This window comes from Helobdella robusta, assembly GCF_000326865.2.
Source record: "Helobdella robusta unplaced genomic scaffold HELROscaffold_10, whole genome shotgun sequence".
Taxonomy (NCBI): domain Eukaryota; kingdom Metazoa; phylum Annelida; class Clitellata; order Rhynchobdellida; family Glossiphoniidae; genus Helobdella; species Helobdella robusta.
The window spans coordinates 720,376-737,790 of NW_008703571.1; the positions used below are offsets into that span (position 1 = coordinate 720,376).

Sequence of the window (17,415 nt, forward strand, 5' to 3'; positions counted from 1 at the left end):
GATCATCATCAGTGCTCCTTGCTGTATATACTAAACGTTTACCAAAAAACTTTAGTGAGAAAAATCGAAAAAACGAACTACAAACATATTAACGCCAAACATTCGGTAGAATTTATAGAATATTGTAAAAATTATGGTCTATTATCAACATTTATAACAAAAAATAAATGTACTCTTAAACAGACATACAAACATTTAGAATTCGTTTAACTTTTCGTAATTGTAATCAATTCTTATATATATATATATATATATATATATATATATATATATATAAATAATCAATAGCTAAAAATTTATTTGACATGCGTATTTAAAAAATTTGAATTGAAATTATAAATTCTACTCTAACTCACTCACTGACACACACACAACGAAGCAATGGCGGGTAACATCATCCCAGCTATAGCGACGACAAATGCAGTAGTGGCCGGTCTCATAGTGCTCCAGGCCTTCAAAGTTCTTTCTGGAAAATTCGAGATTTGCAAAGACGTTAGTAGAGGCTGTAGTAGTGGCTGTAGTAGTAGTAGTAGTAGTAGTAGTAGTAGTAGTAGTAGTAGTAGTAGTAGTAGTAGTAGTAGTAGTAGCAGTAGTAGTAGCAATAGCAGTAGTAGTAGTAGTAGTAGTAGTAGTTGTAGTAGTTGTAGTAGTAGTTGTTGTAGTAGTAGTAGTAGATGCCTGTACTAGTTGTGGTATTGGTAGTAGATAAGTGGTATTAGATAAAGTGGTTGTAGTAGTAGCAGCAGTAGCTATGTGTTGCTATTCGTAATTGTTTTTACGAGACAGCTGACAATACACACCTGAACAGGTATACATCAATCAAATACCAAACCAGAAGAAGAAACTTTTAGTACCTTGCTCCCTCGAGAAGCCCAATCCTAAGTGTTACGTCTGCTCTGATAAGAGAGAGGTAACGCTGAAAGTCGACGTTGATAACTTTACTGTTAAGATGCTGGAGGAGAAGGTTGTTGTTCGGTTGTTTGTTCGTTTGTTTGTTTGATGTTGTTGGGGCTAGTGTTGATTATATTGTTGGTGTTGTTGATACTGTTTTATTGGTATTTTTTATTGTTTAAGTAAATGTTTAATTATTGATTCTCCGTAGGTTCTTAAAGGTCCCCTTGGAATGGTAGCTCCTGATGTCGAAATTGATGATGGCAAAGGTTGAATATTGAACTAATTTAGCTGTTTTTGATTCTTTATAACATCTGTAATGATTTTTGGAATGACGTTTCAAATGATTTTAAATGATCTTCCAAGCAACTTTCTGAATTGCTCATTAAAAGGGATGAACTTTGAATGGTTTTCTGAATGAAGTTCAAATATCAACATTAATTTTTTTTTCTCTCTAAGGTACAATAATGATATCAAGCGAGGAAGGTGAAACAGAAGGTTGTCATCATTATAATATTATCATTATATTATTATTATTATTAATTATTATTGAGATTATTAATATTATTTTATTGTTGTTGTTAATTATGGTTATAATATAAATCGCAGATAATTGGGGCAAATTTTTGTGTGACCTTGGCATTCAAACTGGAGTTAGATTGAAGTGTGACGATTTCCATCAGGAGTACAATATCGTTGTTAACATTTTGCATTGGTGAGTATTCGTGATGATGATGTTTCATTCATTTATTCATTCTTTCGTTCTTTCATTCGTTCATCCATTCGTTCATTCATTCATTCACTCATTTATTGATTGTTGCATTGATCTACATTGGTATCAACGTAGCACTGAGCTGAAAGACAATGTAGAATTTGAATTAGTGGGGGATGTCAGTGAACTACAAAAAGATCTCAGACCGGCGTCATCGTCTACGTCATCATCAGCAGTTAAACAAACCGGAAATGGTGATGCTATGGAGAATGGAGGTGATGTTAGTACTGCTAAAGATGGCCATGAAGCTATAAGTTGGTTACTTAGTTTATTCATTCATTCATTCGTTCATTCATTCGTTCGTTCGTTCGTTCGTTTATTTTAGTACAAGCTTCCGACAAAAATGATGATGAAGACGATGACGACCTCGAAATTCTGGAGGAAGGAAGTGATAATGATGTCGTTTGTGATGAGGATGATGGTGAGAAAAATAACGGCCAAGATACAGACGTCAATTCCCAATCGATTAAAAGTAAACTTAAATCATTGGACCCCAGTGCAAGGAAGAGAAAACGAACCGGCGATGACGTCAGCGGAGATGGCAATTCAGACATGAGATCAGTCGAAAGTAAACTTAAAAAAATAATTGGTGACGTTGATGGTGACGTCATTGATGATGGCGATGATCAAAATTCAGAAGCTAATCATGTCATGATGATTGACTGAGGTGATTAAAATGATTGTGTTGATGATTAAGATGGTTGTGATGATGATAATGGTTTAGATGATGATGATTGAGATGATTGCGATGATGATAATGATTAAGATGATGATGATGATAATGCGGACCATTGTTTCATGTTTGTAGTTGAATAAATCATTCTTCATTGTTTCTCTTGTTTGGTTAGTTGTAGTAATTTGTTAATAATAATAATAATGATGATATTATTATTATTATATCGTTTTAAATAATGTTATTGTCACAGTTGATTATATGTAATCGTTATTGTGAGCGTAGTCTTAATAACAACATAAAATGATGAACTGAGAGAACAATTGAAGTAGCTATATGACAAACAGTTGCCGAAACTATGATTGATTCTGTCAATTTTTTTGTTTTGATTAACAATCTAACATTTTCACCAATGTTTTTGACAACAAAGAGATGACTAAACAACTTTTTAGTCTAATTTGATACTAATTCATCGTTTGTTTGTTTACGTCAAATAAATTTATCAATAGTTTTTTTTAAAGTTTTACCAGTCGAATTTAGTTTTTAAGCGAAAATTGCATCCAGCTGAAACGAAACCATCATTGAAATGGACCTCTGTGTCCAAGAGTTCTATATTCGGTATCGATTTGATTTTCAGGCCTGTTTTTCCGCGCAAATTGATTTCGGTTATTACCGCAAACCTTAGAACGAATCCGGAAATTTTGGACATAAGGTAGCTCGGTATCCAGCTTATGTAAGATCTTTCTAGCTGGCTGTTGAAGGTAAAGTTGCCCACGTGCCAGAATACTGTTGATGCATCTTTTGTGATGTTTATACTCACGACTAAAGACGTATTCACTGCAAACGTGAATAGATCGACTAACGAATTGTTCGGAAATCTTGCCTGGAAATCTATTGTCAGGTTTTTTACGGATATTAAAATTCCATCTTTTAAAATTTTCCCATCAGGAATTTGCTCGGAGTTGATGGTAATTTCCACGAATGAATTTGGGTAAAGTTTGCCAAGTTGCGGTATAAAGAAGGCAAAGCATTTGAAGGTTAGGCACGTTGTGTTTAAGAATCCGTCCATGTATTTTGGCAGGTCGTTCTTTGTGACCACCCTCCTCAAATAACTGGACTGCTTCAAGGAGTAAACTAACGAATTGATGAGATTTTGACTGACGGTTGCATCTGCCATTCTGTCGCTCGCTCCACCACTTCTTTTCTGATCCATCTGGCATATCACAGAAACAAGATAAAATACATTGGGCACACAATTTACTTTTTAAAAATTTCCAATGTAATTTGGGGTCATTTCATAGTAATGAATGAAAATGTTTAAGATTTATAAATTGAAACCGTACCTGGGGCAGCCTGTTGAATAGCTTATTGGTTTCGACTGCGCTGAACTGACCATTCAAATAAAAATCTACAGAACCATCATTAATCGCTGGCGCATCGTGAAGCTGATAATCGAACGTCAGAGAACTGGTGACGCTGAAGTGCATCGGAAGTTTCAGCAAGTATTTGTTTAAAACTGACGTTCTTATTTGCTCGAATATTGCACATGGCTGGTTGGCCGATTTTTCTATATTATCTTTAATGAGATCGTACAACCAACTGACCTTGCTGTGAATGTCCAAGTCGACATCATTAAATTTTCCAGCACAGTTCATCGTGTTTATCTGCAACTTGCCATCTTGTGTCTTCACAGGACTGAGATAAATGGAAAGAACTAAACCACTGAGTTTGGCGTCGAACGATCCGTGGTCCGTTATGTCGATGAATCCGATTTTGTAACGATATCTCCAGTTGCCAGATAAGCGAACCAACATGTCACTGATTTGGATTTTTACTCCTTCCTTAAGCACCAGGTGAACGTTGAAACTCGGTTGAATCTCATTAACCACCTGTTAATGTTGAACACGATCTCAACTCTAATTAATTTGCACGTTTTTATGTAATTTTCATGCATCAATTCAAAGTAAATATATTGAAATTTAAAAACCCGCATGTTGGTCAGATCGTAAGTGACAGTACCACCTGCTGCTTTCGTCGACCCGGAAATTTCTGGAAGCGTGATCTTAACCAACTCCTTTGCTCCAAACTTGACGGCAGCATCGGCCAGATGGAAAAGTCCCTCACTTGACAAACTAATTTTTAATCCGGCGTCTTCTGAAATCATACCATCCACGCAAAAAGCGATTTTCAACAGCACCATTTGCAACATAAAACATTGCATTTCGTTAAACTTTTTCATTAAATAAATTAACTAGTGGTTTTTAACCGTTTTTTAATAGTTACAAACTTTTAAAATTTTCTAAAAAATTGCAAACTGCCAATAAAAAACTTGTAGTGCCGTTAACAAATAAAATAAATACAAGGTTCAATAAAATAATGAATTAATGGTATTATTCAAACACAAACAGTATGCACACTGCTGCCTCTATAGGTAAGCTGATTGAATAAGAGGCTTCACAATTGTTTAACTATTCCACCATCTACAAAACATTTAATATAGGTTTTGGGTTTTCACAAATAGATTACAGTCGAACAATTAAATCAATTAGTGCAAGTAATTGCAGGCGAAACTGTTTGAAAAAACAAAGTTTCGTTTTCGCTGCATGATTTATAAATAGCTAAAATTGTCAACTTGTTGGAAAATTTGAAATCAGTTTGTAGAGGATTATATCCATAATTCATTCTTAAACTTGTATTTTCAATTGTACAAGTCCAGTAGGATAAAGCAAAGTGTTGGTGGAAATTCACTGGTTAATCTTTTACTACTAGTATAAGAGGTAGTTGGTTTGCTTTGTACAAGATATTCGACAATGTGTCTAGAAGATATGCTGTTGGCCAGAGGTTCAAACATTTTCAGTATTTCTAGTTGGACAACGTCCATTTTAAGACAATTTATTTAAACCGTTGATTGTTTTTTAATTATATACAGTCGGACCTCCTTATAACGAACTTCCATACAACGAAAATTTCTATATAACGAGTTTTTTCCTGTCTCTTGAAAATTTACTGTTTCTAGAGAACGAAAACAATTTTTCTATAATTAGCAAAATGTAAAAAAGTTGAAAAAAATATCGACAATTTTAAAAAAAATATTTGTTAGTAAGCAAACTAGAATTTTTTTTTCCAGACAAATTCTATATAACAAACTTTCTATATGGGGAATTTTCCTGGAACCGTCATGTTATCTTTTAGTAAAAATATTATGTATTATAGATTAAATCCTGTTCATATGTACAAATGTTATCACCTCCCGAAGAAATATTGTTACGGCGAATCAGTAGAAATTATCAGCAAAGCATTAGATAGAAATAAATATATTTTGTAAGAACATACAGCTTTTTGCAATTGTATGCTTATAAATTAACAAGCTTCATATTGTTTAGTTATTTCATCATCTAGAAAACGGTCCATTAAAAATAACAGTCAAACAATTAAATAACTTAGCACAAGTAACTGCAGGTAATAACAGAAAAACTGTTTGGAAAAACGACTGCTTTGCTGCACGGTTTATAAATAACAAAAATTGTTACAACTTGTTGGAAAATTTTAAATCAGTTTGTAGAAGGATGTTTCCATGACTCGTTTTCAAACTTGCATTTTCAAGTTTTAATATGGATGGCAGTTTCAATTTTTTGCCATCCTTACCGACCTTATTCAACTCTGGCAGCACCGCTTTGTTGAATAAAAACTCAACGGCATTTGTTATCAGCATGTCTGGTATTGGTCCGATGTTGGTCTTCATCAAGCTAACGCTGAAAAAATGTTTGGTTATCTTCCAGTGAAGAGTATTGCCTGATAGACTGAGGCTGGCATGTACTAGGAGGTCTAAGGAAAATATAAAAAGTTCCTGTATTTCATTATCAGCTGTCTTCACGTAAAATGCCGTCGTTGCGTTCTTGAAATAAATTCTCACACTCTCATTCATCACATGAAAGCTTGGTGTCTCAGTAGCTTTCACTTCAATTTCAATGTAAGATTTTGGGTAAAAAAATCTTAAGGTAGGGAAGAAGAAGCCAATGCATGTGTAACTCCAGCAGGAAGAAGCAAAATGTTGGTTAAAATTCACTGGGTAATCATCTTTTAATATTCTTCTCTGAAGTTTGTTCATCTTGTAAAAGGCATTCAGCACCGTTTCTACAGAGTATCTTGTGAGCCAGACGTTCAACATGCGAGATTCCTCGTTGTCAGTTATAATATTGGCTGCCTACAAAATACAGATTTGGAGATGAGAAAAATACAGTGATGTTACATTGATACTTGACAGATAAGCAATTTAATGATTTAAAAACCTGGTAAGAGTACTTTTCAAAGTTATTTTTTCCGAAAAATTCTCCCTTTAAATTGATTTCAACGTATTTTTCTTTTACGATTGGAACATCAGTGAAAGATAAATCTACATCTAGATGTCTGTTAAGTGCAGTCCTGCGGTTGACAAGTATTTTTACCTTCTGCAAAGCTTTCTCTATCATGCTGCAAGGCTTCTCGAGTCGTTTTGTAAACAGGCCTTTCAGGAAGTTATAAAATCCACTGTTCGGTCCTTCAAATTTTATGTCCAAGTTTTTAATGTTCGTAAAACATTTGTGAGAAGATATTTTGATGTTGTGGTCGTCAGCAGAGTCAACTTTCACCAGCAGTTCCAAATTAATTTGTTTGGCTTCGATCTTAACATTACCATCGGCAAATACTTTCTTCTTCGTTCCATAGGCCCAGTTTGTCCCAAGAGAGATTGATCCGTTGGAGAGGGTTAGATTCAGCCCATTGATGGATTCAACCAGAGCTACTTTCAATGAGGTTAAGGAGGTCTCAATGATCTGGTATAATGGAAAACATAGCGTTTTAAATTTTTACAAGTATTATATAATTGCAAAATATACGAAACGGTTTTTGTCTCACTTTAAAATCGGTTAGATTGTACAAAATATCACCAAAAAACGTTTCTATGACGCCACTCTTATCGGGGATCTTCATGCCATTCAGATCTACAATCTCGTTCTTTCCGAACGATTCGACGAGACTACTTAGAGCTTCTTGAGACACTCTCACCTTCAGGCCTGGCTTCTGAGGCAATAAGCTGCATGGCAGAATCGGAAAAATTAGTAGTAGATAGCTTGAGAAAAGTATTGGCGCAAACATTTTTATCGTTAACTCAACAAATTAAATTCTCAATTTATTTAAACCAGTGGTTGTTTTCTTGTTATATATATATAAATACAAATATATATAAATATATATATATATATAAAAGCGCGTTTCAGTGTATAAATATTTCTGTAGATATATTCATAATGTGTAGATATATATATATATATCTCCTTTTGAAGAGATACTAGGCCAATTGTAAATATTAGCAAAAAAACGAGAGAGATAGAAAGAAAGGAACGTAAAAAAGAAAGAATAAAAGAAAGAATGAATGGATGGATGAAACCAAATAAGAGAATCATTCATAAATTGAGTAAAGTGCGGTCTAACAACAACAATAACAACAATAATAATAATAAATAATAATTATCAGTGGTAATAATAATATATTAAATAATAAAAATAATAACAGTAGTGTGATAAAACGTCTTGAGGAGAACTCAAGCGATAGAATCACAATGGTAATCTTTCATTACGTACTTCAAACAAGAAGCCATTGAAGTCAATTAAAATTTACATCTACTTGCGTTTAACGTAAAAACGCTCACACTGTGAATGTGTGTGCGCGCGCGTGCGTGTGTGTTTATGTGTGTGAGTGTACGCATGTGTGTGTGTTTGAGCCTGTGTGTGTGTATGAGTGCGTGTGCTGATGTCTGAAAAGAAAATTATTAATGGATCCTGGTTCTCTTAAAGACGACGATGATTAAAATGTAATGATGATGATGATTGTGGCAATGATAATGATGATTGTGGTACTGATAATGGTGATTGTGATGATGATGATGATGGCGAAGAGGATAGTGATAGTATATCATTGTAATTTCCCCGATTCGTCCCCACTACAATGCCGTTCTTTGAATGTTGTCTTGTGTCATGTTATAAACTTGAAAATCGTGCAAGATGATAATTATCATAATTAATTAATTATGCTATTAATTAATTAGTTAGTTAATTATGTTAATTAGATGAAATTAAATTAATTTAGCAGATAAAAATTTATTTCTATTGATTTTTTTTTTAGTAAAATTTCAATTATACAAATATTTAAATAAACGAACGAACAAACGAACGAATTGATCAACGAATTCATAAATTGATCATAAATTAATAAATGAACCTAAGGTCTTTTTGAAATTGAATTTTTTTTCATTTCATCTTGAAGCATCAACTAGATTTGAACCGACCGATACATCAGATTGAAATATGAAATTTATTAAAATCTAGAAATATGAAAAAAGATTTTTTTTTTCAATATAAAAATCAGGATTAATTGAAATTTAAAAATTCAATTTCTTCCGAAAATAAAATAAATTATGTTGTTTTTTGATCTGAATAAATTAAAATGATTGGCTCGTTTTGAAGGATTGTTGAGTTGTTGAAATCGAATTTGAAAAAAAAGGAATAACTTAAGCGATGGCGCCAATGAAATTAGTGAAAAACCATCATCATCATCATCAACAACATCATCGTCGTCATCATCGTCATCATCAATAACATCATCATAATCAGCAATATCGTCGTTATCATCCTAATTATAAATAAACCGAATACAATGAAGTTAAGAAAACATGTTGAAAAAACCACACAAAGGTTTAAACACCACAAACCTACGAAAAATGATAAAAATTGTTTAGATAAAAAACAAACACATCGTCCTTCACATTTCAGACCACATAGTTTGTTGTTGTGCAAACAAAAACTACAGACACACACACACAACACATACGCACACAGACGTACACGCACACAGACACACATCTCAATACACGTACAAGGTTGCCACACATTATAACTAGCATATAGATACAGACAAACAAACCCATAAGTTCTGTTAATTTTATTATTATGCTGTGTTGTATAGCTTAATGTACACATACAAATACATGCACCGCACACACACACACACACACACACACACACACACCACATACACACACATACACAAATATATACTTTTTTCGAAAAGTTCATTTTATTCGATTTTGGCCAAATAACAAAGGTTGTCATTCCATTGAATGTTTCGACATAAAACCCACGGTCAAACCTCTTTCTTTCTCTTTCTCTCTATATATATCTCTCTCTCTCTGTTTCTTTCTCTTTCTCTCTCTCTCTTTCTCTCTGTCTCTCTCTCTCTACACACACAAATATATAATTAAAATAAATGTGTTTTATTAGAACTTTTAACATAGATTAGATGTTCTAAATTAGTAAATTCTATCTATACAAAGAGTATATAAATAAATAAATAAATATATCTACATATATATATATATATATATATATATATATATATATATATATATTCGTATATATTTAATAAGTGTTAGGTAAAGTTTTTCTATAAATAACACATGATCAGCATATGTATATATATATATATGATATATATATATATATGATATATATATATATATATATATATATATATATATATATATATTAGGGCTGTTTATATATAAAGGGCTAAGATATGGGAGAAGGTGATATGAATAAAAAAAAACACGAAAAACTTGTAAAATGTCAACTGACTTGAAGGTTTAAAAATGATTTGAGAAACCGCACGATTATTCTAAGTAATGAAACAAGCAAACGAACGAACGGACAAACGAACGAACAAACGAACGAACGAGCGAACGAACGAAGAGGCAGACACACAGACAAGAACAAACAAAAGAAAAAGGACAAAATTGTTGAGACCACTTGTAGTTTTCATATTTCAAACACAAATCACTAAAGTATAAAGAACGGTATAATAAAATAATCACAATAAATAAATATGAAAATAAGAATAATAAAAAACCTCACAATGACGTCAAAAACGTACAATTGATTTTTCATTCTCATTCAGCTTTCTGGTTCAAACAAGCTCGACGCATTTGTTTCCAATACATTTCCGCCTGTACACTCACAGAGAAACGTACACAAATAAAACGTGTACTGACTACACACACACACACACACACACACACACACACACACACACACACACACACACACACACACACACACACACACACACACACACACACACAAACAAACACACCACACACAAACACACATACGCATATACACACACTTATTCACAGTACAACATTTAAACATAATACACAACAACAATTCAAATGTTTGAATACAAAATGATACACGTATAAACATATGTATCTATTTAGTATCCTGATACACGCGTATTTGCATCAATCAATGCCTACCAACACACACACAAAAACGGTTACTACGTATGTTTGCATGTACTTAAACACACTACACAAACGCACTACATACAAACACATGATTTTCAGTGTTTATTGTGATAAACAAGTTTGTATGTTCATGTTTATATAATGGACTACTATTGCTATTAAAAATGTTTTTGAAATGTTTAGAGAGGGAAAAATTGAATCTCATGAGAAATTGAAATAAACAACAGAAAGTACATTTAAAAAAAATGATTAATCCGACACAAAATTATCATTATTATTAATATTAATTCTATAATTATAATTTTATAATTATTATTATTAATTACTGCAGAATCATCTCAATAATCATTGTACAAAATGTAAAGGTAGCTTTAGAGAAAATTTGATTTCAAAATTCATCTAATCGCGAACAACAACAACAACAACAACAATAATAATAATAATAAATAATAACAATAATAATAATAAATAATAATCATAATAAGTAGATAAACGTGTAAAAAAAACAAAAAACATTCAACAACGGAATAATGATGAGTAAAAATTAGTCTAGGTGGCTAATGAAATTGACTGGAGTGTCAAGCCAAAACTTTCCTAAGGTATAATGTTATCTAAAAAGGAATGAACGAATGAATGGATGAATGAATGAATGAATGAATGAATGGATGAATGAATGAATGAATGAAAAAATGAGTGAATGAATGAATGAATGAATGAATAAATGAATGAATGAATGAATGGATGGATGTACGAACGAAGGAATGAATGAATGATCGAACGAATAAATGAGACGACGGATGGACAGACGAATGAATGAATAATGGAATGAATAAATGAATAAATAAATGAAAAAACGAATGAACGAATAGAAAAAGACAATAAATCAAATGAGTGAGCAAGTAAATGAATGAACAAAAAAGGTGAAGACTGCAAAATTTCAAACGCTAGTGCGTCTAAACGATCAAAATATTTTCAAACGTGCAAGTGAATGTTTTGTATACACACACACACACGTACACACACACGCACACACACGCACGCACACACACACATGTGTATGTACACGGAAGATGTAGTATGATATTGATTTGGTTGGCTGTATATACGAGCACAAGATTGAATTAAATTACATTCCTAAACATTTAAGAATTGAAAAAAAAAATTCAATTAAGAGTAGAGTGATGAGTAATGAATATTATAAGTAAAAAAATTAAAGTTTTATCACCATCGTCGTCGTCACTATCATAATCATCATCACCATCATCATCAGCAGCAGCAGCAGCAGCAGTAGCATTAGCTGCGTCAGCTGCGTTAGCAACCTTAAAATCATAATTCCTATTATCACCACAGTTATCGTCATCGTCAACATCTTCCTCTTCTTCCTCCTCATCATCATCCTCATCGTAAAATGATTCCTGCTACTACTACTACTACTACTACTACTGCTACTACTACTACTACTACTACTACTAATACTACTACTACTAATACTACTACTGCTACTATAATCACACCACGGGCACGGGAAATATTCTAAGTGGGGAAAAAAATTATGCTAAAGTACTAGCAAATCAGTAACACACAGTATGATACACGTGCATTGCGGTAGTATTAGTATCAGTAATAATAATAATAATAATAATGGGAACTCTTTTATTTTTTTCCAAATAAGGGCGAAATAAATATTCAATGAAATAAAGTAAAATGAAATAAAATAAATGAATTAAAGATGAGAAAGTAATTTACGCTGCTCGCCATTATAGATATAAAATGCGTACAACGAGAAATATAATCAGTAATAATAATAGTAATAATAGTAAATATAATAGTAAATAAATAATAGTAAATAAAAAAATAATAGTAATAATAATTATAATAATAATAGTAATAATAATAGTAATAATAATGGTAGTAATAGAAGTAATAATTTCATTTATATATCACAATAAGTCTGAAAAGAAGATGTAAAGCTTTCTGTAATCGTAAATGCCCGCAGCCAAAATTATTAAAATAATAATAATAATAACAATAATGATAGTATTAATAATAATAGTAATAATAACGATAATAATAATAATAGTAATAAATAAATAATATAATAATAATATTTATTATTATTTATTTGTAATAAACCTCTAACGCGTTATCAGCGACCACCTGCTGCTGATTGTACTTCTTGAACATGCGTACGAATGACGAAAGTATGGGCTCGTCGCAGGATTTCACTAACTCCGGGAAAGCACTCCTAAAATGTCTGGTGGCCTCCTCGAGGTGGTAGTGGGGTATTTTGGTGAACATGTGGTGCATTTGGTGGGTGCCTATGCAGTGGATTGCGTGGTGGACCAGCCCGTAGTTACGGTCAATGGTTGAGAGTTGACCTTTTACGTAGTTCCAGCTGGGCAAGATTTTTTTTTTAATTTTGTGGTGGGTGGATTTTTGGTGGTTTCGTGGCGGTTTTGTGGTGTTTTTTTAGTGAGTAAGTATGTGTAGTTGAAGTTGATTTTAAGTTTCAGTTGTTGTTTAATGTAAAAAAATTTTTTCTTTGAAATTGCTTTTTAAATAATTCTTAAAATTTTTAAAATGTGAATAATTTGAACAAATTGAAATGAATGACTGAAGAGAGCGACTAACTTTTGATCAGCATACCAAGGAATATTGACTTCACTGTGGTGCAAAAAGGTAACGATAACCATATAACTCCCATAAATGAAAAGCGGTGCTAGGTAGAAAACGAAGAGAATCTTGAATCCGTAACTCAAATAAAACCAGTAGCAGAGAGTCCCGTTCATCCCGTAAGTGAGCAACGAGAGGGTGCAAGCAACTTCGTGGCCCCTGAACATCTCGTCAAACAAATTGAAATGGCTGACCCTTCGTGGAAAGTAGCCAATGAAGAGGTACGTGAACCAACCGATTCCGTAGCCAAAGCCAGGGAGGACGCTGTTGATGCTCGGCTTCTGCGAAGCTCGGGCTGGGTAGAAGACCTGGAAATTATCAATAATTATAATATTTATAATAATTATAAACAATTATAAATGGTTATAATAATCATTTTTATACTTCAAACATATTATTTCGCCTGTGCGTCATGTTTTTTAATGAAACCAATCTTCAACTACGTCACATCAAATAACGCAAGAAAAAAAAATGAAGAAATTGTTCACAACAATCGTGTCAGCAACACTGCAAACTCACCTCATCCTTGTCCATATTCCCGGTGAATTTGTGGTGGTTCTGATGGGTGAGCTTCCACTGGTAGTAAGGGACGAACAGGAAAGCGTGGCTGATGGTCCCTACGACATCATTAAGCAGACGATACTTGGAGAACGACCCATGCCCGCAATCATGCCCCATCACAAACAGGCCCATGAAAAAAGTCCCCTGAATACCCCAGTAGACGAAAATCATCAAAACCTTCAACGCAATCCAATTGGTCAGGGGTAGGAGGTACCACAACAGCACCCAGGCAAATAATATCTGCACCACATCCTTCAGGGCGTACAAAAGAGATCGGCAGGTGCTCGGCACAAAACAGTGGCTTGGTATCACTCGCTTGATCTCAATGACTGATGGCAGATTTTTTGGTAGTTGGGTGTCCAGGTTTATTCCTCGGATTTTAGTTTGCGGGTTTGAATACAGGAACGCTGCTTTTATTAGGCTTGCTATTATGGAGTTAACCTCAGTTACACAGTTCATTAGATCGCTCAGTGGGAACATCATTTAACAGAGGGCTTGGGTAAGTTTGCAGATTTTTATAGGATTGTTTCAAAATTAATTCTTTTTATAGTAACTATTATTGAACGTCAATTAACAACTGTTTATAAATTAACAGAGGAAAAATATGTATGAAAACTTTTGTATCATATCAACGGCTCTTTTAAGAAGAGTTTTGTAATGTCGTATTGTCGAGAAGAGGCGAGTTTTCGAGATGTTAACCTTACTAAATTGAAATAGAAACTGTCCTATTACCGCTATCTCATCGTTAATAAAAACAAATAACTCACGTATAGAAGTCAAGCTACCATTAAAACACCAGACCCAAGGATTGACAAACCACAAGAGATAACCCTCACACTACAAAATCCAGCAATAAAAACTGATGATAATGAGGATTATTATTATTATTATTATTATTATTATTATTATTATTATTATTATTATTGCTATTACTATTATTATTAATTTTTTTTAATAATAAAAACTCTAATTGTTACGAAATATTCAATAAAATCACTACTACCAAAAAATATCCTATATAAAATTTATAGGTAGATGATGATCATCCAAAAGATAATCTACAATTTCCTAATGCAACCACACGAATATAATAGCTCTACATTTAATTTTGCGTCAGCGTCTGAGTTTGTAACACATTTTATGTATACTAATATATACATGTATATATATATATATATACAAGTATAAACATACAAATATACATACATACATACATACATACATACATACATACATACATACATACATACATACATACATACATACATACATACATACATACATACATACATACATACATACATACATACATACATACATACATACATACATACATACATACATACATACATACATACATGCATACATACATACATACATACATACATACATACATACATACATACATACATACATACATACATACATACATACATTTGGTTCATTTGGTTTTTCAGGTCATGCTTTTGCGAACGACTTGCAAATTATTGTTAAGAGCAGGCCAGATTCTTTTAAATCAGAATTGGACAAACTGGTTAAATGTTTGTCTGGGGTCAATAAGTGGATGCAAAACAATGGTTTAAAACTAAACCAAAACAAGACTGTTTTTTTACCAATTGGAACATGGCAGCAACTTTCAAGAATAGATATAAATTCAATAACTGTTAATGATGAGGTCATCGTATTTTGTCAGACAGCAGCTAATCTAGGCTTCACGATTGATTCAGGTTTGTCAATAAAACAACACATTAAGAAGCTCTCAGCCGAATGCATGTTTCAAATCAGGAAAATCAATCAAATTCGACGATCCCTAGATACATCCACGTTGCAGACGTTGGTTCATGCATATGTGCACTCACCCGTCGACTATTGCAACAGTTTGTTTTATGACTTACCTGATCGATCTATGGCTGTACTTCAATCAATACAGAATCGAGCCGCAAAAGTTGTTGTTGGAGCTCTAAAATACGATCATGTGTCTCCAATATTGAAGGAACTTCATTGGCTAACCGTCGACAAAAGAGTGTTGTTCAAAATTTCAACACTTGTCTACAAAACTATCAACGGTCTAGCTCCATCTTATTTGTCTGACAGGTTCAAAAAGAGATCTTCAAAAGCATTTGGAACACACTTGAGATCCGATGTTTCAAACCTGCTGTTGATCCCAACAACGAGTCTCCGTATAGGCTCTCGTAACATTGCTGTTTCTGGACCAACTGTTTGGAATAACCTGCCTGCTGCTCTCAGAAATCCGGACCTAAACCTGCGTGATTTCAAGAAGGAACTGCAAACTCATTTATTTTCATTGTAATGCATTATTGATCAATTCTTTCTGTTTAGTCGACATGTTCTAAGTATTATTTCGTATTTTCGTTATATTGAATCGATTACTTTTCTGTTTATGACCAAATTTTAATCTTATTTCTTTGCGATGTATTATGATTTCTCGTTTGTTATTTCAATTATGTTGTTAAGTTCAGTTTTTGTTAGATAGCGCTTTTGAGATTCCTTTAATTAGCGCTTCATAAATGTTTCAATAATAATAATAATACATACATACATACATACATACATACATACATACATACATACATACATACATACATACATACATACATACACACATTTTTTTGTATCGTTTTGTATATATTACTTGAACGAAGTTTATAAATGTGTATAGGATACATATGTATGTGTGTATATACAATATGTGTATGTATGTATATGTATTTATATATGTGTGCATGCATATATATACAAAACAATTTTGTGTATACAAAAGGTAGACATACAATCCTGATACAATTGTATATTTTTGTATATATACAACACAATGCTTTTGTATTGAGTGTAAAAATGAATTTGTATTCATATGCTTGTTCGTTTGGCGTTGTTGTTTTGTTTTATGATGGATATGTCAATACTATCCAACAACTTGCACTCAAAAAAATACATCGTCTATGGGAAAATATTGAATCTTCCTCCATGCACACACACACACACACACACACACACACACACACACACACACACACACACACACACACACACGAATATATAAAAATACACTCGCATATACAAAGATACAGAAATATACTAAGATGTAGAAAAATACAAAGATTCAAAAATATACAACGATGCAAATACTTAAATACAATAAATACTTTGTTTTATACCAATGTATACTAATTGCTACACAATAATATATTTTTTCACATATATTAATTTTGTATTTAATGCAACAAACACAAAACCAGCAATACATACAATTAACAAGGTACTCGAGCTTGCAAACAAAAATATAGACAAACGCACATACAAACCTCCAAAAAAAACAAGGATACACATATACAATAATTCATAAATACGTTCAAGTATAAAAAATGCAGATGCAGATACAAACAGTCCCACACAAACAATACCGTGCATACAAATTCAGAAATACAAAATTTCTTTGTACACTTAGTGAGTACGTAGTACACTGAAGTACAGTGCAGTACAAGCGG

The 17,415-nt window shown here is 32.7% G+C and overlaps 5 protein-coding genes across 5 annotated transcripts in view; 1 reads left to right on the top strand and 4 right to left on the bottom strand.

Moving 5' to 3' along the window:
• HELRODRAFT_71557 (hypothetical protein) overlaps window positions 1–1,988 on the top strand; it is a gene marked incomplete at both ends in the record, with an annotated part of 5,528 nt that extends 3,540 nt beyond the window's left edge. The window contains 6 exons of the mRNA XM_009011782.1: window positions 380–492; window positions 809–964; window positions 1,103–1,160; window positions 1,351–1,389; window positions 1,501–1,606; window positions 1,739–1,988. Coding sequence (XP_009010030.1) covers window positions 380–492; window positions 809–964; window positions 1,103–1,160; window positions 1,351–1,389; window positions 1,501–1,606; window positions 1,739–1,988 — 722 coding nt within the window. The remainder of the gene's footprint in view (window positions 1–379; window positions 493–808; window positions 965–1,102; window positions 1,161–1,350; window positions 1,390–1,500; window positions 1,607–1,738) is intronic.
• An 871-nt stretch (window positions 1,989–2,859) lies between these two features.
• On the bottom strand, window positions 2,860–4,557 carry HELRODRAFT_166545 (hypothetical protein; the record flags this gene model as incomplete). The annotated part of the gene is made up of 3 exons (XM_009011783.1): window positions 2,860–3,549; window positions 3,680–4,225; window positions 4,324–4,557. The coding sequence occupies 3 exons, from the start codon at window positions 4,555–4,557 to the stop codon at window positions 2,860–2,862; spliced, it is 1,470 nt and encodes a 489-aa protein (XP_009010031.1).
• Window positions 4,558–5,862: 1,305 nt separating this feature from the next.
• On the bottom strand, window positions 5,863–7,972 carry HELRODRAFT_166546 (hypothetical protein; the record flags this gene model as incomplete). Its single annotated transcript, XM_009011784.1, has 4 exons — window positions 5,863–6,540; window positions 6,626–7,147; window positions 7,230–7,407; window positions 7,956–7,972. 4 exons carry the CDS (start codon window positions 7,970–7,972, stop codon window positions 5,863–5,865), a joined length of 1,395 nt encoding a protein of 464 aa, XP_009010032.1.
• A 4,821-nt stretch (window positions 7,973–12,793) lies between these two features.
• HELRODRAFT_71572 (hypothetical protein) lies at window positions 12,794–14,368 on the bottom strand (the record flags this gene model as incomplete). Its single annotated transcript, XM_009011785.1, has 3 exons — window positions 12,794–13,070; window positions 13,307–13,656; window positions 13,868–14,368. The coding sequence occupies 3 exons, from the start codon at window positions 14,366–14,368 to the stop codon at window positions 12,794–12,796; spliced, it is 1,128 nt and encodes a 375-aa protein (XP_009010033.1).
• A 599-nt stretch (window positions 14,369–14,967) lies between these two features.
• HELRODRAFT_71432 (hypothetical protein) lies at window positions 14,968–16,984 on the bottom strand (the record flags this gene model as incomplete). The annotated part of the gene is made up of 2 exons (XM_009011786.1): window positions 14,968–15,372; window positions 16,901–16,984. The coding sequence occupies 2 exons, from the start codon at window positions 16,982–16,984 to the stop codon at window positions 14,968–14,970; spliced, it is 489 nt and encodes a 162-aa protein (XP_009010034.1).
• Window positions 16,985–17,415: the final 431 nt, after the last annotated feature.